The sequence below is a fragment of the Macaca mulatta genome, chromosome 5 (genome assembly GCF_049350105.2).
Source record: "Macaca mulatta isolate MMU2019108-1 chromosome 5, T2T-MMU8v2.0, whole genome shotgun sequence".
NCBI lineage: Eukaryota > Metazoa > Chordata > Mammalia > Primates > Cercopithecidae > Macaca > Macaca mulatta.
The window spans coordinates 121,764,884-121,791,724 of NC_133410.1; the positions used below are offsets into that span (position 1 = coordinate 121,764,884).

Here is a 26,841-nt window from a genome sequence, read left to right on the forward strand (position 1 = left end):
AGGAAAGGATTTGCAAGAGTATAATGGCATTCTTTTCAGCAAATTCTCTTTTTCTCCAGGGTTTTTATTTTTGAGGATTTGAGGTTTCATTTTCTCTTGAAGAAAAAGGTTAATCTCACAATAAAATAATGTACAAAAAAATCAAAAGATATATGGTAAAAGGCTATATGGTAAAAGTCTACTAAGAAATTTTGAAAACACAAAATAGACTAGAAATAAAAAAATAAAACTCCATGTCAATATTAACCGAAAGCCAAACCCTATTGATATCCTAAATAGAAGACAGCTTTCACTTTGTTCTGTTTCGTTTTCAAATTTCCCAGCTGGGGAGAGTCTAATATGCCACCAAAAGGTGGAGAAAATTCTAATTTTATTATTTGCATGAATGTGGTAAGCTCTATTCTTATTTATTTAGTTAGTTAGTTATTTATGCATTGAGACAGGGTCTCGCTTCTGTCATGCAGGCTGGAGTGCAATGTCATGATCACGGCTCACTCACTGCAGCCTCGACTTCCCTGGCTCAGGTGATCCTCCCACCTTAGCCTCTTGAGTAGCTGGGATTACAGGGGTGTGCCACCATGCCCAGCTAATTTTTGTATTTTTTGCAGAGACGGGGTTTTGCCATGCTGTCCAAGCTGGTCTCAAACTCGTGAGCTCAAGAGATCTGTCCACCTCAGCCTACCAAAGTGTTGGGATTACAGGTGTGAGCCATTGCACCAGGCCTAGTCTTACTCTTATACTTCAAATAATTTGAGTTACGTTGGATTTGAGACCAACAATATTCTCAGAAAACAAATGATCAGAGGTTTAAGGACATTGTATTAGGTTTCAGTGTGTTGTTTCTTAAGATAAATTGCTGGCCACCCAAAAAGTGACATGGTATTTTGGTTTCTTCTCTGAGTCTTCCTTTGGCTCTCAGTGTCTCATAAAATTGGCATCAAAAATGTTAAGTGTTTCCGGCTGGGCATAGTGGCTCATGCCTACAATCTTAGCACTTTGGGAGGTGGAAGCGGGAAGATTAATTGAATCCAAGAGTTCCTGGATGCACTGAGCCAGATGGTGCAACTGTACTACAGCCTGAGCAACTCAGAGGGACTGTCTCTGAAAAAGGAGTAGTGCTTCATTGAAATAAAAGCCTTTTCTGGCCGGGTGCAGTGGCTCACACCTGTAATCCCAGCAATTTAGGAGGCTGAGGCAGGTGGATCACTTGAGATCAGGAGTTCGAGACCTGCCTGGCCAACATGATGAAATCCCGTCTCTACTGAAAATACAAAAATTAGGTGGGTGTAGTGGCTCTTGCCTGTAATCCTAGCTACTCAGGAGGCTGAGGCAGGAGGATCACTTGAACCCGGAAGGTGGCCAGGTTGCAGTGAGCCAAGATCATGCCACTACACTCCAGCTGGATGGCAGAGTGAAACTCCATCTCAAAAAAAATAAATAAATAAAAACATTTTCCTTCCCTCTCACCCAAAAATTCAAAGTGCTTTTTTCTCCCTAATAAAATAGAGGTGAAATAAACCACATAGAATGTTTAAAGTAATAATTAGAAATATATGGATACAGCCTCCTAAGAAGTCAGTAGTAATCTCTTGGTTCCAAGCATTTGGCCAGGAAAGAATATCTAGATAGCTATTTCAATCACAGCTTGCTGGCATTGGAATTTCTCTTTAATTTGATATTTAAGAAGAAATAAATCTGTAACTGCAGAACACAAAGTGATTTTTCTTTACTGGCCCAGGTAATTTAATCGGTGTGGAGAACCAAGTTAAAAGTTAGGTCAAGATAGCATTCATAGAGATGAAGACAATCACTTTTTCCTCCTTCTCCTTATTGGACAGTGTATAGTCTATGGCTATGGCAAGGCTGTGTCAGTGCTCTTGACAAGAGTGCTCTTGGCAAAGTGCTCAGCACTGCTCTTGACAAAGTTATCCTCTAAAGGAAAGATTTCTTTTGCAGTTTTTTCTCTACTTAGTCTTTCTCCATATTTTTAGGTTGCATTGGGTGACCAAAGGATTCAGTGTTTTTCTGGAGCACATTTTTTAGATGTTTATTTGCAGCTTATACCTTTTGGAAACTTGGAGGATATAGGGACTGCTTCTTGAAGAGGGGAAGCAAACCTACAATGAGCCAGGCACCATACCACCTACCAACCTTGAATATATTGTTTAATTTTGTCTTCGCACAAATCCCAATGAGGACATTATTGTCATTACCATTTTCACAAATGAGGAAACTTGCCTAAGATCACCCAGATCACAACTGCAGTCTAGTCCTGTCACACTGTACACCCAGGCTTGACAATTTCAGGGTTATGTGCTTTCCTTGAGGAATGTGTTGACCCTTCTGAAAGGGAAAAGATTCTCTATGACCTCATCAGTGCAGACAGTGCTATTGTTATTATAGTGTTACCTAAAGATGGCCAAATAGAAATCTTACTATAAATTCCTTGTTTTTATCTCTTACAAAGCGATGACAACCAACAAAATTTATAAATATAAGTACAACTATAAAGGCAATTCCATCCAAATCAACATCAACTTAACGGGATAGATGTCATTTTTTTTTTTTAATCACCTGAAGACACAACACAAATTTCATATAACCTGCCACTGTGAAGTTTCAAGTTTGGATACCTTTAGTATGGCACCAGGTATATTGTGTGATACGCCTACCATTCCCCATCCACCTTTTTTTTGAAATACCAAGAAATCTTTGTTTGTACAGTGTTATTTGGCTGTCATTAAGTGTTGACTAATAATGTACATAGTAAGTTGCCATTTTTTTTCTTATTGGCTATTAAAGCACTCCGTGGAACCAACACGATCAGAAACATAAATGTAAACAGGGCATTAACATCTCACATTATTATTGAGCACGGAGAATCCCTATGTCCCCACAGATGCCTGTCCTTAGATCCATAAGCTCCACACCAGAGTTGGGACTTACCCCATGAACTGACGATGGGAACACCGCCTCCTGAAATCTTCAAGACATGCAATGAGATAGATATATCCCAACAAGATTGAATGGGGATGTCTTTAATGTGACAGTGCTACAGAAAAGACAGCCAGTGGTGCTCAACTAGTCATTTTCTCCTTCTTTTATAGTAGTTAGATCCCCATTTTTAGCTGGGCATTTGGCTGCCTATAGTTAAAGACTACATTTCTCACTTTCCTTGCGGCTAGGAGAGGTCAGTGCAACTCAATTTTAGCCAATGAGATGCAAACAGAAGTGGCACATGCAACTTCATGTCCTTAAGGGCAGGGGCATGCCCTCCTCCCTTGCTTTTCCTTTGCCCTGCTGCTTAGAATATGGATATAATATACGGATTTCCATCTTGGGTCATGAGGAAGAGGTACACAGCCTGGAGATGGTGGAACAGCGACACCCTATCAGTTCTCCATTGCTTCCTTCCCAACTCATTTGCATGGGAGAAATAAACTTCTAATTGTTGAGGGCATTGTTATTTTGGGTTTTCTATCACTCACAACTGAATCTAACAAGCTCCAAACTCCCAAACCAATGAAAAATAACAGATAGGGCCGGGCACTGTGACTCACGCCTGTAATCCCAGCACTTTGGGAGGCCGAGATGGGCGGATCACGAGGTCAGGAGATCAAGAGCATCCAGGCTAACACAGTGAAACCCCTTCTCTACTGAAAAAATACAAAAAATTAGCCGGGCGTGGTGGAGGACGCCTGTAGTCCCAGCTCGTCAGGAGGCTGATGCAGGAGAATGGCGTCAACCTGGGAAGCAGAGCTTGCAGTGAGCGGAGATCGTGCCACTGTACTCCAGGCTGGGCGACAGAGAGAGACTCCGTCTCAAAAAAAAAAAAAAAAAAAAAAAAAAAAAAAAGAAAAAAAAGGAAAAAGAAAAAAAGAAAAGAAAAATAACAGACAGACAGAACTCCTTTTGTCTCTCTCTTAATATTACCTTGATTCCTAGATAGTCAAACTTGGCAGTCTTGGTAACAGAAGAAAATAAACTAGTGAACATCTTATGTGGTCTTCATTTGGCAGACTCAGTGGTAAGCAGAAACCTGATGACAGCTTAGGGTCCAGCTTGTTTCTCCTGGGGGCGTTCTTCCGAGGATATTTGGGCTGCCTCCAGAGTTGCAGTATCTTGGGCGGCCAGAAGGTGGGTGATGTACGGATCTTTTTTGTGTGTGTATGTGTGTGTGTGTGTGGCCGTGGACACCCTTCAACCCCGTCTTTTGGTCTTCAAAGACTTCGCCAAAAGGAGGGGCAGGAGCTTCCTTTGGCTTTAGGTGGGGCAGGAGCTTCCTTCTTCGCATTCGGCACCATCTTGTGAAAAGGGTATACAAAGTTTTAACACAGGTAAAAGTAGTCTCTGGAGAGTGGATTAGTGGTTATCTTGGGGAGGAGAGATTGACTCACCCCAAAGGGGCCCAAGGGAACTTTGCAGGTAATGGAAATGTTCTTGATTTTGGTGGTGGTTATAAAGGTGTACATACATTTGTCAAAATTCATCAAGATGTACACTTAAATTACGCATATTTTACATACCTCAATACAAGTAGTTTTTAAAAACAAAAACATATTTCTTAGGATAAATGACTTTGAAGTCAGTGGTTCTGACACAGGTTGACCAATGATCACATGTTGAGAAACAATATTATAGGTGATGAGATGCGATAAAAAATATTTCTAAAGTGATCATATCTGCAATGTTAGAAAAATCATTCTGGTGGGAAGAGTGACTGAAGATAATGAGTTGAAGAGCTTAGGGACGTATAACTTCTGGGCATATGGGACATGTGAGATCAGTTATCATAAATGTGTTGTGGCACCCATCTGCACGTTAGAATAATTTCCTCTAGAGCACCCAGAAGCCCAGGTGTAAGAAAATGGAAAAGGATGTTTGAATAAATCTATAGAGTTTTATCAGCTGGAAAAAAAACTGCAGCAAGCCACTAATTTGCCAAGGCAGTTGAGAATGCTTAAGCAGGATGGTGTCTGGACAGAGAGGAAAAGATAAGGAAACTAATAGAATGTCAGAATAGTAACGAGTCAAGGAATGAGAGATCATGAAGCCAGAAGGTGTGTGTGGGAGTGAGGGAGAGGTCATGGTCAGCAGCATGTTGGAGTAATTTAGGGTGATAATAAATCTCAGATGATTTTTTTTAAGTATAGACAACATGGAATGAACTCTAAGATATATTGTTCAGTGAAAAAGGCAAGGTATACAAAATTTCTTACATAGTAGTCTACCACGTAAAAGAGGGAGACCAGGCTGAGTACAGTGGCTCATGCCTATAATCCCAGGAGTTTGGGAGGCCAAGGCAGGAGGCTTGCTTAAGGCCACAAGTTCAAGCCTAGCCTGGGCAACATATTGAGGCCCCTTCTCTACAAAAAGGCTATAGTGAGCTATGTTTGTGCCACTGCACTGCATCCTGGATGATGAAATGAAGCCCCATCTTTAAAAAAAAAGTGAGACCTGGCATCTCACACCTATAATCCCAGCATTTGTGATGCTGAGGCAAGAGAATCTCTTGAGCCCCAGCAAGGGCAACACAGTGAGACCCTGTCCCAACAAAAAAATACAAAAAAAAAAAATTAGCCTGGCATGCACTTGTCATCCTAGCTACTGGGAAGTCTAAGTTGGGAGGACCACTTGAGGCTAGGAGGTTGAGGCTGTAGTGAGCTAAGATCATGCCACTGCACTCCAGCCTGAGGGACAGAGCAAGACCCTGTCTGTAAAAAATAAAAACAAAATAAATTAAGAAAAATAAAAGCTGGTGGCTGGGGAGATATTTATATGCATTTACCTGTATGTTAGTAAGGCATTTCTGCAAGGAAATATAGGGATCTTATAGCATTGGTTGACTCTGCGGAGGAAACCTGGGAGGCTGGAGGACACAGGAGCAGGGGAGACTTTGGGCTGTATTCCCTTTTGTTCCTCTTGAACAAACCATGGCAATGTTATTGTCTATTCAAAAGTATATAAATAGAATTAAACAAAAATAAGGGGAAAGAGAATAGATGTGCCATAATGAATAAAAACAGAAAGCAGAATGAGGTATTCATGCTTCAAGCATATAAATTAGGCACTGACCAGGCATGGTGACTCATGCCTGTAATCCCAGCACTTTGGGAAGCCAAGGTGGGGAGATCACTTGAGCCCAGGAGTTTGATCACACCACTGCACTCCAACCAGGGTGACAGAGACACTGTCTCAAAGAAAAAATAAGGCATACATGAGAGCACATACTAGAAGGTAAGAGAAATAAACACAGTTTGATTCATTTTAAAACATTTAAAGTATGCAAAATACGAAAGAAAACAGATCATCTGGATATATATATATATTTTTTTTTTGAGACAGAGTCTCACTCTGGCTGGTGCCCAGGCTGGAGTGCAGTGGTGTGATCTCAGCTCCCTGAAGCTTCCACCACCTGAGCTCAAGTGATCCTCCCACCTCAGCCTCCTGAACAGCTGGGACTACAGGCACACACCACCACGCCTGGCCTTTTTTTTTTTTTTTTTTTTTTTTTTTTTTTTTTTTTTTTTGAGAGGGAGTCTCACTCTGTCCACCTAGGCTGGAGTGCAGTGGCGCAGTCTTGGCTCACTGCAACCTTCACCTCCTGGGTTCAAGTGATTCTCCTGCCTCAGCCTCCTGAGTAGCTAGAACTACAGGCACACACCACCACATACAGCTAATTTTTGTATTTTTAGTAGAGACAGGGTTTCACCATGTTGGCCAGGCTGGTCTTGAATTTCTGAGTTCAAGTGATCCACCCACCTTGGCCTCCCAAAGTGCTAAGATTACACACATGAGCTACCATGGCCTGCCCATTCTAGATTTTTATAACATTCTATAGTTACTGAGCACCTACTGTACTGGTGCTGATCCCAAATTATAAATGCAAAACATGATTCTTAAGAGCCATTGGCACTAAAGTTATGTATGTGATTCCTTTACCAATATGTTGACTATTTTGTCCTTGGTCCCTTATATTCAGTCAGCTTACCTAGGCAACATACATAGTGCACATAACAATGTCTGGTCTCATACAACAATGTCTAGACTCATCAAATGACCCTGGACTGCTTGCTGTTCATTACACTTTACCTTATGCTCTAATTTTGTTCTTATGTGATGTCACCATGTTACTCAGAAAGGTCATCATCATCCATTCACAACACTGGATAGGGCTCATAATACCTAAAAGGAGTCACAAACCTGTGGGAGATGTCAGCTGGTTATACATACATCCACAGCTGCGCTGAAGGACGTGGGATCTTTTTATACTTCAGAATTTGTTAACCATGTTGTCTTCCCCACCAGTTACTCCCTTCCATTCACAACTATTCTTCTACCTCTCTATGACTTACCTGGTCTTCAAAGATCTAACTTCTACTTCATACCCCATAGCCTGATATTGACTCTAGATATAAAGAACCTAAGGATGTAGGAGACAAAGTATTGAGCTCCTGATGGCATCATGGTCATGTTAGCTCTTATTTAGAAGTATATATTCCAAAAGAATAGGGAAAGGAGCCCAATTTTCTTGCTTCAAGTATGCCCCTAAGTTTTTCCATCAGGAAGAGCTCTACTTTGCCCCATGTCAGGGTGGAGTGGTACATAACTAGCCTTGCACTCCATGCCTGGCCTAACACATAAAACAAGCTGCATATGCCTGTTGTGCACAAAGGGCCAGCCACAGAGCAGATGCTCAATGAATGCACTGACTTTAATGGCACCAAAGAAATAATTAGTTCTATTCCAAGAAGCCATAAATCCATCATAATTCATCCAATGTAATGAACTATATCTGTCTTTAAAGAGGCTGGCTACCATAGGTACCCTAAAACTTTCACTTAGGAAATTTTCTCTACCAGTTCTTTAGCCTGCAAGGTGACTGCTTCCTGATTTTCCACACATGCAAGCATGCACACATACATCTTCATTTATTATCAGGACTAGATTTTTTAAAAATCAAACTAACTTGTTTCAGGATGACAGAAACTTAGAGGACTGCGGAGACATTTGGTTAGTATTTTTCCTTTGCTTTATAATCAAGTCATGCTAATGTAAACCAAACACACAACTTGAACTAAACACACATTTCACTCATGGCTAATTACAAAGCAGGCATTTCAAATCAGTGTTGATCTAATGTTTTTAGAGCAATTATTTAATTTTCAAGGTCCAATATCTGTCGAGTAAATCACCAACTTCCAGTTCATTCTTATTTAATATAAACAAATCTAATTAGTATAAAGATATTTCACAGCTGTCTTTAAATTAAACCATAGTCAAGAGCAAGCAGAATTTTGGGTTTGCTTTGGCATCCCAAATAAAATGTCTTTTGTTCAAATATAAAAGAGCAATACCAAAAGTTATGTTTTATTTTGAAGTTTTAAACTAAGCTTCATAACCTCAAGCAACCTGTAATTTTTCACAATTCAAATTTTGAATAAGGACAGGAGCTGGCTATAGAGGAAAGCAAAGTATATTATTTTTTCACCTACTTTTGAGAATTATAAGAATTTTAAGAATCACCATTTCAGCTATAAATACCTTTTCGTTAATAATATTTCTCTTGCATTAAGTAGCAAACTACATCTTATAGTAGCAAATGTAGACATTCAAAGAGAAATCAACAAACCCATTTCTCTAGTAAAAATTATATTTACCAGGAAGGTATAGATTGTCCAACAAATAGGCCAGGCACAGTGGCTCATGCCTGTAATCCCAGCACTTTGAGAGGCCAGGTGGGGGCGGATCACCTGAGGTCAGGAGTTCGAGACCAGCCTGGCCAACATGGTGAAACCCCATCTATCTCAAAAAACAAACAAACAAAAACACATTGTTAATAAATGGTTTCATACTAAATTAACTAAGGTAAATGATCAGGAGACGAGTCTAGTTGGATCAAAGAGGATTGTAAAATTTTTGGTCTTTTATCCTTTGATAAAGTGACTTACAATGCAGGTGGTGCAAATAGCCTAGCCTCAGAATTGGATTAGCTTGGGTTCCAGCCCTGCCTTGTACTACTCATGGTAGATTAGGTGGATTACTTCAATTTTTCTGATCCTTGGCTAAATCATTTACAGAATGGGGAAAATACCTATCCCCCCACTGGGGTAAATGAGATGTTTGTGAAAAAATCTTCAAAAATAAAAAAAATCCAACACACATACTATATAAAGTAAGCAATTAATGATGAGTAGATTAAAGCCTAGAAATTTCATTCTATTTCAATTTGTGATACATAAACTAATAGACATTCTATAAATTAAAATCTTTACATTTTAATATCCTATCATTTAATGAACACAAGTTGGGAGACATTGTTTTAAGATTGTTATGTATAGATGTTTGATGGCTATCATTGTAAAACTGGCTTATTACTTCGAGTATCTTGTAAAATCCTAAGAAATTTTAATATTTTGATTGTTATTGAATGGGATGCTTCTTAAAGTTCAATTCATGTCTATCCAACCTTGGAATTTGAGATGAAAAAGATAAAGAATGTGTTAGCCTGGGCTTTAGGGATTTTTTTTTTAAATGTCAAATATTGTTATCTTTTTCTTACTGAAAATACATATAAAGACCATATTAATATTCAGGGTTCAGATAGTATGTTTCCTCAAAATATATCATGGAGCCAAAAACAACTCCACAATGATCAACACCACCCAATCAGAAGAATGTTTTATTAATATAAACCAGGCCTGCTGCAGCTGACATTACACTTTGGGATGACAGTCTGTGACCCAATCCAGAATGGTAAAGATTAAAACCAGAGACAAAACTATTAATACCATATCCACTGTGGAGTAAGGTCCACCCAGAGTGAAAGAAAGCCTCTCCATCTTCTCGCCCAGGTGGGAATCTCCGTCCTAAACTAAGGGAATGGGGGCAGCATGGAAACAGAGACTAAACTATTTCCATTTCTTCCCCCGCACCACCATTACTTTTTCTTTTCTAAAGTGCCTGGTGGAAAAGAGTGCTTAACCTAGTGAGCTATGCAGGTGGGCTAGAAAGAATAGAAAGAATGGTTCTGCAAAAACCAACATTTTCTATTAATTGAGTTTTAGTTTTCTGTTACAATATGCTATAAATTAGAAAAAGGGAAATAATAGCTATGTAGTTATAAGATAGAGCTAATCCCTTAGCAAAAATAGTAGCATAGTATATTAGCCATCTCTTTGCCACCTTCTACACCATAACATTTATACTAACTTATGTTCTAAACAAGAGGAATGTTGTTGAATGGGAAGTTCTTTTAAAGATTTCGATGTGTTCCTGTTTAAAAAGGACCCAGGCACGGTGGCTCATGCCTGTAATCCCAGCACTTTGGGAGGCTGAGGTGGGCAGATCACCTGAGGTTAGGAGTTCGAGACCAGCCTGACCAACATGGTGAAACCCCATCTCTACTAAAAATACAAAAATTAGCCGGGCATGGTGGTGGGCACCTGTAATCCCAGCTACTTGGGAGGCCGAGGCAGAAGAATCGCTTGAAGCTGGGAGGCGGAGGTTGCAGTGAGCTGAGATCATACCACTGCACTCCAGCCCGGGCAACAGAGCACAACTCTGTCTCAAAAAAAATAAAAATAATAATTAAAAAAAAAAAAAGGTTCCAGTGGCCTCTGTCACATTAAAATAACTATGAAAACACGTAAGATAAATATTTGACACTCCTAGCTGACCTATTGTCACAAGTTGGGAGGAATAGTAATGAACTGCTACAATGATATCCCTGGGTTGAAAATATAAAATTGATACAGTACATGTATAACGGCATTAAAAACAGAGTAGGCATGCTCACTTAAAAATAAGACCCTTCTCTCCTTTATTAAATATCAAAAATACAAGATTTATAACTACCAAAAAATAAGGCAGCTATACTTTCAAGTGCAGTTACTGCTTTTTGAGATTGCTGGAATGCTGAACCTACCCTCTACATCAGAATATTTGGCAATGTCTGGAGGCATTTTTAACTGTCACAACTTTGGGGTAAGGTGCCACTGGCATCTCATGGGCAGAGGCCAGGGATGCTGCTAAAGGGCACAGGACAGCCCCCCATAAGAAAGAATTATCTGCTCCAAAAACATTAAAAATGCCAAAGTTGAGAAGTCTTACTCTACACCATCAAGACCTGTCCCTATATCATGGTAGAAATGGAAATTTCTGGAAAACTGACAAAATGAGAGATGAAGGGAAGGGAGCAATTAATGACAGCACAGGCACTAGTGCAGAAGATTGAGCAGGTCTAGATAAAAGCTAGTAGGATTTAGACTAGGAATTGTGCAAAATCAGTCAGTCATCCAGCTGTAGATCCGAGAAAGAAGTTCAATTATCATCCAAATGAACAGTAAGTGAAGCCAAGGGCAATTTACATAGTGTTTATATAGCTCTCATAAGTGTATGTAAAAGAAATATATCCTCAGATATACAAAACCTCAAAAGATATATCATCTATATACTCTTTTTGGGGAAAATAAATTACTTGAGACCTAGCTCCAGCTGGCCAACAACTCAAAATTAAGAAATAAAAAATAGGGAGGTCTGGGCCGCAAAACTCAGGAATCCAGTTTAAATGTATGTTGTCAGTTAGATTGTACAGTTCATGGGTAAAACGTGGTTCTGTAATACTTCCTTCAACTATTCCTCTGCTTTGTAAGGATCTGTTGGAAGTCACATCTTTCACTTCAGTCTGGATGAACACTTAAAAAAGCAACTATTGTTGCAAGTAGTAACTAACACATTTGGGAAAAGGCTTGGAGAATTATTAAACCACAAGTTTGGTTACTGAATTTATTTTTTTTCCTAAGAGTTCCATAGAGACTGACTGGTCATTTTCTTTTTATTATGAAATAATTCCTGCAACTTTGAAATGAATATTTCCTGCATCTTTGAAATGAATATTGAGTGACTTGGGTCACAAAATATTTGAATTTTCCTGCATCTTTGAAATGAATATTGAGTGACTTCGGTCACTAAGATTTTTTTTAATTGGTAAAAATATTGCATTGATATTAATTATAATCAAGCCCTTGTCATTTTTCTTTCCAGGATGTATAAATGCTCTTTTGTTAATAATGTCTAAGAATCAATGTGGACACAAATGGTTTAAAACTTAACTACGTATATACACATAGAATATAAGCATAGAAAAAAGACTAAAGGAATATGTTAGTGATTATCTCCGGGTAGTGTATTTCTAGGTGATTTTTGTTTCCTGTTGTATACTTTCTTATATTTTGTAAATTTTCTACAAGAATGTATTATTTTTATAATAAAAAGTTGTAACCCATATATATATCAATACCTACTATGCAAACAAATGCAGAGGAAAAAGACTAGAAGAAAATGAACCAAAGGTAATCTTTCTTTCATCTGTTCATTCTTCCAATGGATACTTATTAAGCACCTATTATATCAGGTATAGGTGCAAGGCACCAGCCATGGCCAGGTGTTGAACACTGCTATCTCCAGGTGTAAACTTTTAGTGTTTTTCTTTCTTCTTTTGTGTACTTTTCAAAACTTTTAAACATAAAAACATATTTGTGAATATGTTTTTATTTATAAAATGGGGGGTCTTATAATCTTTTAAAAAATATTCTGATAAAGTTTAGAAAGGTGTTGGTATATCTGATTGTGTAGATATGTTCCAACAGATGAGCTCTGGAGACATTCACTATTATTGAAGTATACAGGTATTCTCCATACCCTGCCCCTTGTAAAATTCATTTCTTTAGCAAACAGAAATCATTCTTCTTAGAAAAAAGCTTATTTTTATTAGGATTTTATACTACCTTTTGTACACTTTTTTGAAGAACAAAATTTTTACATGTGTTTACTATGTTATTTAAATATCATAAAGTATTTTTAATAAGAGGGTTTAGAGTAATAAATATATAAAAAATATACAACATAAAATGAGTCTGACTTTACATAAATACAAAATATTTACATCATGTCTTTTTGTGAATGAGATTTATCTTTAGATTTCTCTTTTTCACTCTTTTTCTTCTGTTTTTCTTCTGCTTGTTTTTCAAAATAATCTTTAAGGAGATGGTTCAGCTGTGGTTCATACTGGTTTGCATCTTGCAATCCATCTTTCCTTCCTTAAAAAAACATACGACATGAGACAACTATTCTTTATTTTACAGAGGTCCCAATGTCATCATGTCAGTTACTTCCCCCAGTGACAAATTCAGAACTGCTCCTGCTTGAAGCACCCCAAGCATTAACCCATAAAAGTCAGTTTGAACTTGATACGCATGAATTAAACACATTTTTATTTTACCTTCGCAGTGTTGGATCACTCGTCCCCACAGTCGATTTTTCCTCAAACAGGCTAAATTTCCCACAATCAACAAATGCCTCTTTCCTCTAGTCAATGCAACATTCATTCTTTTTTCTGAATCAATGAATCCTACTTGTCTTGTCCTTACACAGGACAGAATAATGATCTCCTTTTCAGCTCCCTGAAAAGCATCTACTGTGGACACCTGCACAGTTTTAATATCAGGATGGCCAAAGTCCACAGCACTGAGTAAATGACAAAGCTGTGGAGGAAAAGATAGCAATCATGTGGTGAGAGATTGTGAAGAACTTAAGCTTCTGAACCTGCTCAAAGCAACCACTATAGTTTAACAGTAAATAATTTTCATTTTTCTTTTATGACTCACATAGATTTGGCTAGTTTCTAAAATGATAGATAAATGACTAGATGACAATATTAATTACGACACAAAATCAAAAGTGATTTATCTATTGCTGCGTAACTCATTTGGATATGCTAATTTGGAGCTGATAAACTAATAATGAAACAGATCAAAAAATACTAAAAGAAAAAAGAAAAATCTAGTTAGAAGTAATTGGCTTATGTGTACATTAATATTTGGTATCTATCCTTGATTTAGTGATAAAATGTACTAATAATAAAAGAACATTTTGGATAACTGAGATTCAATCCCATCTGTCTACAAAGCATACACCATATTTTCTTTCCTCCAATTTGTTTTTTTGCATTTTTGCCCCAACAGCGGTAAACTAAATTTAATTAAACCTTGTTAGGTTTACATTTAATTACACAGAAAAAAAGCCAGACTAGAAAAAAATCAGAATATTTCTTTTTTAATACATTAATTACAGTACCAAAAGTTTTTCAGGCACCAAACCGACTACTATAAATGTAATATCAAATGTGGTAACATGTAATTGTAATATTTAATATATGACAAATGCTGTAATACATAATACCAACCTTGTACATCTGGGATTTGTATAATGTTATCACGCCAATCATAGAGCCTGCTATTCCACTTGCAATCAGTGATTGAATCAGCTTCAGTGTAAAAGTAGCTTCTGCCACATTATGAAAGCTGTTATCTCTTTCTATCTGGAGTAAGAAACAGATCCTAAATTATATTTCCCAGAAAGGCTATGGCAAAACCAAGTAAAATCATACAAACAACAACAAAATTAAACAAGGAACCTAAACCATGTTGACTCTCATCAACATTAATGTCATTTACCTGTTCTAGTCCTTTAACATTATAAAAACACAGGGTTGGTAGCCATTCCAATAAAGGGCTCCTCTCTATTTCTGTTACACCATTCATGAGGGTTCCTTTGTAAAACAGATCATTAGCAATAGCACTGATTGTAGGATGACAACGGTATTGAGTTCTCAATAGAATTGGCTTGTGACCCTAAGAAATTTAAAAGAAGAAAAGTAAGAACACATAACTTTTTTATTCTTCTATGGAAAGAACATTATGTTTTTAAAATTAAAAATATTGCTATATTATGTATGGTCTTAGGAGATGAATTACAAAAAAATGTAATTTTTTGTAATTAATTACAAAAAATAAAAATATATTTTTTAATTACTAAAAATATATTCATATTAAATTAGAAAAATTAGAAAATATAAAAGATGTCAACTTTAGACTTATCTAGTAAGTTTGGCTCCTAACATTATGGTGGTTTTTTTTTTTTTGAGATGGAGTCTCGCTCTGTTGCCCATGCTGGAGTGCAATGGCATGATCTTGGCTCACTGTAGCCTCCACCTCCTGGGTTCAAGTGATTCTTCCGCCACAGCCTCCCGAGTAGCTGGAATTACAGGCATCTGCCATCACACCTGGCTAATTTTTGTATTTTTGTAGAGACTGGGTTTCCCCATGTTGGCCAAGCTGGTCTTGAACTCAAGTGATCCACCCGCCTTGACCTCCCAAAGTGCTGGGATTACAGGTGTGAGCCATCACGCTTGGCCAACATTATGCTTTTATAATATATCTGGGTTTGGTCTAACACTAAATTGAAAAGAATCTCTTAAAAAATTAGGTGTCGTAGATATCTCATTAACTTCCCTCATTGAGTAAAAGCCATTTTTCATTCTGAATCTTCAAAGAAGTTACAGATTTTATTAATGCATCATAAAATCCAAGTCCTATCTACTTTAGGGCTATTCGAGCAAAAAGTTCTGTAGTATTGTCAGAATTGAATAGCTACAAGGTGCTCTAACAATAATACATGTATAATTCAATGCAGGATTAATGACCAAATGGAGAAGAATCTTCTATGGCAAAAAAAAAAAAAAAAAAAAAATCCTAGTACTCTTTGGGGCATAAATTTGTCTACGTTTATAAGTCTAAGTCAGCAAGCACATGAAACTGCTGACAAAAGTGTCAAGTATAAAAATGCTGAAAGAAAAATAATGCTCAAGCCGGGCGCAATGGTTCAACGCCTGTAATTCCAGCACTTTGGGAGGCCAAGGTGGGTAGATCACCTGAGGTCAGGAGTTCGAGACCTGCCTGGCAAACATGGTAAAACCCCATCTCTACTAAAAATACAAAAATTAGCCAAGCATGATGGCGGGCGCCTGTAATCTCAGCTACTCGGGAGGCTGAGGTAGGAGAATCACTTGAACCCAGGAGGTGGAGGTTGCAGTGAGCTGCTCAAATGTTAGAGAAATGACTAAATTATGGTATATCCACACTACATAATACTTAGTGATCAACATATTTATGACAACAGTAATGATACAAAGCTAGTAGTAACAAGGGGAGATGATTTACTATTATGCAAAGTTTAAAAAGGCAAGATAGAAGTTATATTTATGGTATGGTTTCAACTATGTATAAATACATATATTTGATATAGGCATATAACCCTAGGATAAAAGATGGAAGGAAAAATACTAAAACATTACAGAGAGTTTTCTCTTAAGGGCAGTGAAGTTATTACAGATGTTTTTGTTTTGTTTTTACCTTTTTTCTTTCTTTTCTGAGACAGGGTCTCGCTGTTGCTTAGGCTGGCCTCAAATTCCTGGGGCTCACACGATCCTTCTGCCTCAGCTTCCTGAGTAGCTGGGACTACAGATGCCTGACACCCCACCCGAATTTATCTATTTTTTTCTTTTCTTTTCTTTCTTTTTTTTTTCTTTTTTTTCTTTTTTTTTTTTTTTTTAAGAGACAGGATCCTGCTCTGCTGCCCAGGCTGGAATACAGTGGTGAGATATAGCTCATTGCAGCCTCAAACTCCTGGACTCAAATGACCCTCTCACCTCAGCCTCCCAAGCAGCTGAGATTATAGATTATAGGCACGAACCATCACACCCAGCTTGCCTTTTCTCTTGTCTGTAGTTTCCACACTTTCTATAATGAATAGTGATTACTTTTATTTCTTTTACTTTTAATAATTGTGAACTAGTTCAAATATACAGAAAGCAAAGAAATAATATTACATCCATGAACTTACCATCCAGACTTGACATTAGCCATATTAAGTCATTTTTGTTTTGGCTCTCTCTTTTGTTAGATAAAATATGACATATATAGCTAAAGATCCTCCTTCATTGCTTTCCTCTACCACCTTTCCCAGAAATAACCCCAGTCCTGATTTTGTTTTGTGGACTCGTCATACATGTTTTTATATGTTTACTGTATTGGTATGAATCTATAAATAATATATATTATGTGCTTTTGAAATTCTCATAAATGGCATTTTATTATAATTATCCCTTTGTGCTTTGCTTCTTTCAATATCCACTATATTTCTGAGAAGTATCCATATGGATCTAGCTCATTCATAATAACTGTTTTTTTATTCTACTCTATGACTAACTCACTTTTTTGTCCATCTCTTATTTGCCGTTTTAGAATTCCCCTAAATTAAAAAAAACCCACTTCATATTTTAAAAGGCATTGACAATAGGTACATGGAAAAGGGCAGAACAGTATGCAGAGTACACTACCATTTGTTAAAATGGGGAGGGAAAATGCTCTATATTTGCTTACAGGCATAAAATATCACAAGAAAGGTACAAGACAGTGATGACAGTTTCTTTGAAGGAGAGAGAATGAATGATTGGGGGACAGGAGAAGTCTTCACTATCTCCATGTTTTTTGGTTCCACTTGAGTTTTGAACCATATGACTATATCACCTATTCAAAAACGTTTTAAGAATTTAAATAACTTTTTATTTTAAAAATTTTCTTGGTAGAGGCAGGATCTTACTCTGGTGCCAGAGCTGGTGTCAAACTTGTGGCCTTAAGTGATACTCCCACCTCAGTCTCCCAAAGTGCTGGGAGTTACAGGCCGGAGCCACCATGCCCAGCCCTTTTTTAAGATAATTTTTTTTTTTAGTTAAGATTTTTTTTTACAAAGCCATTGAAAATGTCTGATACAAAAGAGGTTGGACACTGACTTGTCACAGATGAGGTGGAAAGTTTTGCAATTAAATTGCAATTAACAGCTCAAGACAACTGAAAGCTTCCTTCTTCATAAAACGGAATACAATTCAACTCAAAATTCAATGCAACTTGACAGTTAGAAAGTCCAGCAAGAGGAGGTAACCGCTTGAGCTAACTCCGACCCGCAATGCAACTTGAAATTCAACCTAAGGGGGAACTTCTTAATTAAGGTAGAATAAAGCTGCCTTATAGAATCCATTCTCCAATATATAAAGGTACAAAAAATACAAAAACAGCAGCAATGATAATGCAGCAATTAGGCAACAAAGAAAGGTTTACAGCCAACCAAATGCCATAAACTTTAAAAAGTACTTGTCATCAAGAAAGAAACAAGATTCTGGGGTGGAAGGGGAAAAAGCAGCACAGTGAGCCAGAATTCATATGATGGCAATGGTTCCTAAGAATAATGAAAAAGGGAAAGTGAACTTGGCAGTTTTTACTAGAATTGAAGGCTCAAGAACTGTGTCCCTTTCCCGGGGATACTCTTGGGCCTCAGCTGTCCTATCACTTTGATGGGACATCACCATAATTCCAGGGTACTGAGAAAACAGAGAATACAAATCTGAGAGAGTATCTGATATTCAAGCATGAACACCAGAAAATGAAACAAGAATGGCAACTATACAAACATAGTGTTTATATAGTTGTATAGTTTGTATAGAAACAGTGTTCTCTCTTTCTCTCTCTGCCATGTAAGGACACAGCAAGAAGGTAGCATCTACAAGCCAATGACCAATGGAATAGAATAGAAAGTCCAGAAATAAACCCTTGTATATGTGCTCAACTGATTTTTGATGAGGGTTCCAAGACAATTACATGGGAAAAAAGGAGAGTCTTTTCCACACATTGGGAAAACGATATATCCACATGCAAAAGAATGAAATTGGACCCTTATACCATATACAAAAATTAACTCAAAATGGATCAAAGACCTCAACATAAGAGCTAAAATTATAAAATTCTTAGAAGAAAATATTGGGGAGAATTTTCATGACATTGGATTTGGCAACAATTTCATAGATATAACACTAAAAGCACAAGCAACAGAATTTTAAAAAATAGGTAAATTGAACTTCATCAAACTAAGAACTCTTGTGCATCAAAAAACACTATTAGGAAAGTGAAAAGACAACCAACAAAATGGAAAAAAAATTGCAAAGCATATATTTGAAAAGAGACTAATTTCTAGAATATATTAAAAAAAAAAAACCTATAACGCAACAACAAAAAAACCAAAACAACCCAATTAAAAAATAGGCAAAGGACTTGAATAGGCATTTCTTCAAAGAGGATATAAAAATGGCCAATAAGCTCATGAAAAGAAGCTCAAGATTATTAGTCTTTAGGGAAACCACAATAAGATACCCCTTCACATCCATTAGGATGGCTATGATACTCAAAAACCAACAAGAAGTGTTGGTGAGAATGTGGATAAATCAGAACCCTTGTGCAACTGCTGTTGGGAGAGTAAAATGATGCAGCCACTATAGAAAAAAGTTTGGTGGTTTCTCAAAAATTTAAACATACAATTATCATATGACCCAACAATTATACTTCTGGGTATGTACTGAACTGAAAGCAGGGATTTGAACAAGAGATTATTCACAAGAGCCAAAAGGTGAAAACAACCCAACTATCTATCAACAGAAATGTAGTACATACATGCAATGGAATATTATTTAGCCTTATAAAGGAATGAAATTCTGATACATGCTACAACAAGGATGAACTCTGAACACATTATGCTAAGTAAATCAGACAGATGTAAAATGACAAATACTGTATGACTCTACTCAAATGAGGCAAATTCATAGAGCTAGAAAATAGAACAGAGGTTACTAGGGGCTGAGGGACGAGGAAATGGGAAATTATTGCTTAATGGTTCAAAGTTTCTGTTTGGGATAATGAAAAAATTCTGGAAATGGACAAGTGATGGTTGTACAACATTATGAATGTACTTTAAAGTAATAATAATATAGTACCGATACATGCTACAACATAAATGAACCTCAAAAAATGAAAGAAGAGAGACACAAAATGTCTCATATTGTATGATTCCATTTATATAAAATATCCAGAATAAATAAATCCATACAGAGAGAAAACAGGCTGGTGTCTGCCAGAAGCTGTAGGAAAGAGGAAATGGGCAGTTAACTGCTAAATGGGTATGGATTTTATTTTGAAGTGATGAAAACGTTTTGAAACCAGACAGAGGTAGTGGTTACACAAGAAACTGTGAATGTACTAAATGCTACTAGACTGTTCACTTTAAAATAGTTTCTGCTATATAAACCACATGCTGTAAAGAAAAAAAAATTTTTTTTTAAGAAATTTAAAAAATAGTTTTATGCTAGATGAATGCAATGGTTTGAACGTGTCCCTCAAATTTCCTGTGTTGGAAACTTCATCCCCATGCAACAGTGTTGAGAGGTGGGACTTTCAAAAGGTGATTAGGCCATGAGGATTCTTTGTAATCCTCACAGATTAATGCCATTATCACATGAGTGGGTTCCTCATAAAAAGATGGATTTGTGAATGGATTAATGCCATTCCTGGTATATGTGTGTGGGTTAATGGATTAATGCCATTATCACATGAGTGGCTTCCTCATAAAAGGATGAGTTTGGCCTCTCCCACTCTCTTGCTCTTCTGCCCGCCACCACAGGATGACAATGAAGCAAGAAAGTCCCTGCCAAATGCAGGTCCCTAGGTCTTGGACATCTCAGCCTCTGAAACTATAAGAAATAAATCTCTGTTCTTCATACATTACCCAGTCTCAGGTTGTTCTGTTATACTAGCACAAAATAGACTAAGACAGTAAATTCCACCCCAATTAAAAAATGTTAATAATTAATTTAAAAATTATTTACAATGTGAAGTAGTGCTCCATGTAGATAATAGAGACATTATAGGTTTTTTTGGTTTTAGAGCAAAAGCTATATAGTCCTACCCACTACTCAAGTAAATAGGGAAACATTTCTTTTTATAAAAGGTACTGGCCGGGCGCGGTGGCTCAAGCCTGTAATCCCAGCATTTTGGGAGGCCGAGGCGGGCGGATCACGAGGTCAGGAGATCAAGACCATCCTGGCTAACACGGTGAAACCCCGTCTCTACTAAAAGATACAAAAAACTAGCCGGGCGAGGTGGCAGGCGCCTGTAAGTCCCAGCTACTGGGGAGGCTGAGGCAGAAGAATGGCGTAAACCCGGGAGGCGGAGCTTGCGGTGAGCTGAGATCCGGCCACTGCACTCCAGTCTGGGCGACAGAGTGAGACTCCGTCTCAAAAAAAAAAAAAAAAAAAAAAAAAAAAGGTACTTAAATTGCAGGGTTCCACTTGTATTTAAGATTAATATTTTCCAGACAACTCCAATTATACATTATTTTAAGGCAGGACTAAATCTTCTAATATTTTCATTCTCTATCAACACATACACACAATGTAGAATCAATAAATGATAATTCTGTAAGAATTTAGCAGTATGTACCATTAAGCAAAGTCGATCAAAAAGAGTTTGTTCCAATCCATTTTCATGAGCTGCATCAGAACCCTGAATAGTAGGAGGTAGCTGTTTGGGATCTCCAACAAGAATCAGCTTTTCACACTCAAACCTAAAACAGAATTTCAAAAATTAATCTAAGCAATTAAAAAGAGTGCATTAACATCATTTATTACACTGTTTGCCAAAATTGTACTTCGAAATATTCAAATGCCATGAAATATCCTGAGTACTAATAAAGCTTAGTAGTTCTATTAAGCACATTAAAGGCTTTGAAAAGTTACGCAATAAAGAATCCTTTATATAATTTAGTTACCCTCCCCGCACATAAAAGCTAGTAGGTGCCCCTTGCCTCTGCATGGAATTAATATTTCACAGAGCATATTTGGGAAATGCTAGTTTTTAGAATCCATAAACTCTTAAAATTAAAGTCTTTCTTAGGAGTCATTTAGCTTAAACCGTTGTCTTAGAAATTAAGTAAATTGGGTTCTCAGGGGCTAAATGTTCTCCTAAATAGGAGTAGGATATAGTGGGGAAAAATCAAAGTTTTATAAACAAACCTGTATCTAAATCTCAACTCCATTATATTTTAGATACCCAGCAGGTTATTTAATCCTTTCATGCTTCAGTATTATTATTTTTTCTTTTTTCTTTTCTTTTTTTTGAGACGGGGTTTCACTCTGTGTCACCCAGGCTAGACTGCAGTCATGCGATCCCTGCTCACTGAAGCCTTGACCTCCTGGGCTCAAGCAATCCTCCCACCCCAGCCTCCCAAGTTGCTGGGACTTTAGGCACACACTACCATGCCCAGCTAATTTTGTATTTTCTGTAGAAATGGGGATTTGCCATGTTGCCCAAGCTGGTCTCAAACTCCTAGACTCAAACAATCCAGCTGCCTTAGCCTCATAAAGTGCTAGGATTACAGGTGCTACCCCAGGAAAAGAATATTTTAGGTTACCTTGCAATGGGAAGGAGAGAGGCCGGTTCGGTTATCTGACTACACTCATCCAACACAACTACAGGAAATTTAAGATCATTCATGCATGGGAATGGGCAGGCTGCACAGGTAACTCCAACTACTCGAACCTTTATTACAACAAAAATGTTATTAATTAACAACTATTAAAAGAAAATAAGAGAATGTATTTACCAAAGAACTTGTAGGCTAAAATTAGAGAGTGAGCTAGTCCTAATTTAATTCCTAGCCATCAGAAATCTTAGGTCATCATATCTCCATATTTTTATTATTCCTACATACAAAATGGAAATCAACAAATGTAGGTTACTTAAGCCACAAGCCCATTAACAAGAACAAATAAAAGACATATTTTGATATTCAGAAGGAAAGTATCACAATATCAAGCATTTGTAAAATATCAAGGATGACGCACATATTTTATTGTCTAGATGAGGTTAGACAACGTACATTATATCAACACAGGCCAAAGTTCTTCACAAAAAACACTGAATATGTTAACGAAATATTCTTTGCTTAACCTTCAAGCACATTAGTTTTATTTATTTAAAAATGTAAAGATGACTAATTTTAAACAACAGTAAATAAAATGTACTCGTAGCCTGTGAATATATTTGAATCTTGTAAGTTACACATTATAGCAACATGGCATTACTCTGAAGGCAAAAAGCTTCATAAAAGCTGATTTTTAATCTCTAAAGTTAAATGTAAACAATAGGGAAATCTATGAATTTTCTAAATCGATGTAGTCATTGACCTAGTAGCCTGCTATCTATACACATATGTGTACATACACATATACACACGTATGTTTGTGTACATATACATATGTGTGTATAAACACAAACACATACACATACATGTACCTATACATATACAGTCATGTGCCACATAACAATGTGATGTTTCAGTCAATGATGGACCAGATATATGATGATGGTCTCATAAAATTATAATGGAGCTGAAAAATTCCCAGCCCCTAGTGACATCACAACTCTCACAGCACAATGCATTATGCATGTGTTTATGGTGATCCTGGTGTAAACAAACCTACTGTACTGCCAGTCATATAAAACTATAGCACATACAATTATGTACAGTTCATACTTGATAATAAATGACTATTTTAGTGGTTTATACATTTACTATAGCACACTTTTATTATTATTTTAGAATGTACTCCTACTTATTTTTTTAAAAAAAAGTTGTCTATAAAACAGTTTCAGGGACGTCCTTCAGGAGGTATCCAGAAGAAGGTATTGTTATCATAAGCCCTGACAGCCCCATGTGTCCTATTGCCCCTAAAAACTTTCTAGTGGGACAAGATGTAGAGGGGGAAGACAGTGATACTGATGATCCTGACCCTGGGTAGGCCTAGAATAATGTGTGTATTTGTATCTTAGTTTTAAACAATAAAAGAAAAAAACAGTTTTAAAGATAAAAAAAGAAAAATTTTAAATAAAGCTTATGGAATATTTTTGTATATACAAAATGTTTGTGTTTCAAGCTGCGTTATTACAAAAGAATCAGTTTTTTTAAATTTTAAAGTTTATAAAGTAAAAATATTATAATAAGCTAATTTATTATTGAAGAAAGAAAACATTTTTAAATAAATTTGGGGTAGCTTAACTGTACAGTGTTTACAAAGTCTACAGTAGGCCAGGCGTGGTGGCTCACACCTGTAATCCCAGCACTTTGGGAGGCTGAAGCAGGTGGATCGCTGAAGGTCAGGGGTTTGAGACCAGCCTGGCCAACATGGTGAAACCCCATCTCTAATAAAAATGCAAAACTTAGCCGGGCATGGTGGCAGGTGTCTGTAATCCCAGCTACTCGGGAGGCTGAGGCAGAAGAATCGCTTGAACCCGGGAAGCGGAGGTTGCAGTGAGCTGAGATCGCAGACTGCACTCCAGCCTGGACAGAGCAAGATTCTGTCTCAAAAAAATCAAAACTTTTTTTTAAGTCTACAGTAGTGTACAGCAGTGTCCTAGGCCTCCACATTCACTCACCACTCACTCACTGACTCAACCACAGTGACTTCCAGTCCTGCAAGCTCCATTCATGGTAATTTAACTATAAAGTTAACTATTAAAAAGCTATAATATACATAGTTTTCTGAGGACTTCTAGAACCAAAACTTTGTGGTTATTATTTCCAATTTCTCCTTCCCTCCCTCCCTATACAGGTGTACCATTTTAAATCTTTTATACCATATTTTCACAGTACATTTTGTTTAGATACAGAAATACCATTGTGTTACAATTAATTGCCTACAGTATACAGTACAGTAACATGCTGTACAGATTTGTAGCTGAGGAGCAACAGGCTATACGATGTGGCTTAGGTGTGTAGCAGGCTATACCATCTAGGTTTGTGTAAGTACACTATGACGTTCACACAATGACAAAACTGTAAAACAATACATTTCTCAGAATGTAATTCCATTGTTAAATGATATATGATTGTACTTATTCTCTTCTAACAATCTGAAGATCTATAAAATTATACTTCTTGATAGCAAGGGCAGTTCATACCAACTGACCATATCTTTTTTCAACAAAGTGACAAAAAATATACTTTACAAATTAAATATTGCCTCCACAGATCCTACAAAACAAGAAAACATTACAACTGCCTTATTTTCTTTAATAATAAATAATACTCACCACACACAATAGCCCTGTATCAGTTAGGTTTTCTTCTTTTGTTAAAAACAAAAACAAAAATCTTAAAGCCACATTTATATCAGAAATTCCACAGTATTTAAACATTCAGTGCTTTAAAAATGATCAAGCTTCAGTGCCACTCTGAAATATTATTCATTTTATTTAATTTCTGGCAACTGTATCTACAAAACAATCTTAGAATGAGAACTCTAAAGTTCTGTGTCAGGAAGTTTTTAAATTTAAAGAAATGTCTAGGCCGGGCGCGGTGGCTCAAGCCTGTAATCCCAGCACTTTGGGAGGCCGAGATGGGCGGATCACGAGGTCAGGAGATCGAGACCATCCTGGCTAACACGGTGAAACCCCGTCTCTACTAAGAAATACAAAAAATAGCCGGGCGAGGTGGCAGCGCCTGTAGTCCCAGCTACTCGGGAGGCTGAGGCCGGAGAATGGCGTGAACCCGGGAGGCGGAGCTTGCAGTGAGCTGAGATCCGGCCACTGCACTCCAGCCTGGGCTACAGAGCGAGACTCCGTCTCAAAAAAAAAAAAAAAAAAAAAAAAAAAAAAAAAAAAAAAAGAAATGTCTAATACAAAGACCTAAAGTTTTAAGTTTTCTTTAAAAAATTATATTATCTTTTAATTTATTATTATGTTGCTGAGATTCTAACAGCAGAAAAGATTTTGTTACTGACCTAACAAGTATTAATTAACTATGAAGCATTTTTAAAAATTAGTTTTATTGTGAAGACATGTCACTTTAGAAATGAGTCAGGTCTTCCGGGTGTGGTGGCTCATGCCTGTAATCCCAGCACTTTGGGAGGCGGAGGTGGGAGGATCACTTAAGGTCAGGAGTTTGAGACTAGCCTGGCCAACATTGTGAAACCCCGTCTCTACTAAAAATACAAAAATTAGCCAGGTGTGGTGGCACGTGCCTGTAGTCCCAGCTACTCAGGATGCTGAGGCAAGAGAATCGCTTGAACCCAGGAGGTGGAGGTTGCAGTGAGCTGAGACTGTGCCACTGCACTCCAGCCTGCAGCCTGGGCGACAGGCTCAAAAAAAAAAAAAAAAAAAAAGGTGTCAGGTCTGAATGCCTGACTGGACCTTAGAAATATGTCAGAGAAAACATCTAAAAAAATAATTCCTCTAAAATAGTTTTCATTTGTGAATAGGTGATACCAATGAGCAATAGATCATGGTAACTGAGCTTTCATTCAGAAAATCAGCCAAGAAATCGTTAACAATGATACATTATTCTTATGTATCATTGTTATGTTGGGTTAGTAAAGTGGTAAGTAGTTTAAATAAATGACTAATTTGTATTAATTGAACACAGCCAAACTAAGCCTTTCTGGATTTGGTTAAGAAGAGAGTACAGAGTTAACTCTAAAATTCAAATAACAGAAAGTTAGTCTGAAGTTTTCTGAGGACTTCCAGAACCAAAACTTGTTATAGATTTAGTTATTATTTCCAGTTTCTCCTTCCTGCTCTAGGAAATTATTATTACATATCCACACCCTTTGCCATGTTACTTGGCAGTGCTTCCCACCAGAGAAGTAGGGGAGTATATTTCCTTGCCTCACTGATGTTAGGCTTGGCCATGTGACCTGTTACAGCAAATGGAATGTCAGCAGACATAATATGAACTGAAGCCTTAAATGTGTTTCTGTGATCTGTCCTGCCCTCTTGCACTTCTGCCATCTGTTCATGCCATAGCAACTGTTCTCAGAATGAGAGACTTGATCCGTAGCCTCAGGCCAAGCGACACCACTTGACCTGTAGAGTCATAAGCTGTTGTCTTAAAGTACTAAGACTGAGTTTGTCAACCCTCATTATTTCAGCAATAGCTGATTAATACAGGGTGCCAAGTAGACTGATTTTCTCAACTCTCTAGCAGAAAGTTGCCAATGTGCAAGTGGCCCAAGAAGCCAACAACTTTCTTTTACTCCATCCCCATTGCTTTTCCCCATGCTCT

At 37.3% G+C, this 26,841-nt stretch overlaps 1 protein-coding gene across 6 annotated transcripts in view; it reads right to left on the reverse strand.

Annotated features, from left to right (window-relative positions):
* Positions 1-12,793: 12,793 nt before the first annotated feature.
* ZGRF1 (zinc finger GRF-type containing 1) overlaps positions 12,794-26,841 on the reverse strand; it is an 85,558-nt gene continuing 71,510 nt past the window's right edge. For all 6 annotated transcript variants that reach the window (XM_078002160.1, XM_078002159.1, XM_015139051.3 and 3 more), the window contains 6 exons: positions 22,192-22,319; positions 21,222-21,345; positions 14,517-14,693; positions 14,246-14,380; positions 13,283-13,544; positions 12,794-13,100 (listed from right to left, as the gene is read on the reverse strand). In XM_078002160.1, the coding sequence (XP_077858286.1) occupies positions 12,943-13,100; positions 13,283-13,544; positions 14,246-14,380; positions 14,517-14,693; positions 21,222-21,345; positions 22,192-22,319 (984 nt within the window). In that variant the 3' untranslated portion in view covers positions 12,794-12,942. The remainder of the gene's footprint in view (positions 13,101-13,282; positions 13,545-14,245; positions 14,381-14,516; positions 14,694-21,221; positions 21,346-22,191; positions 22,320-26,841) is intronic.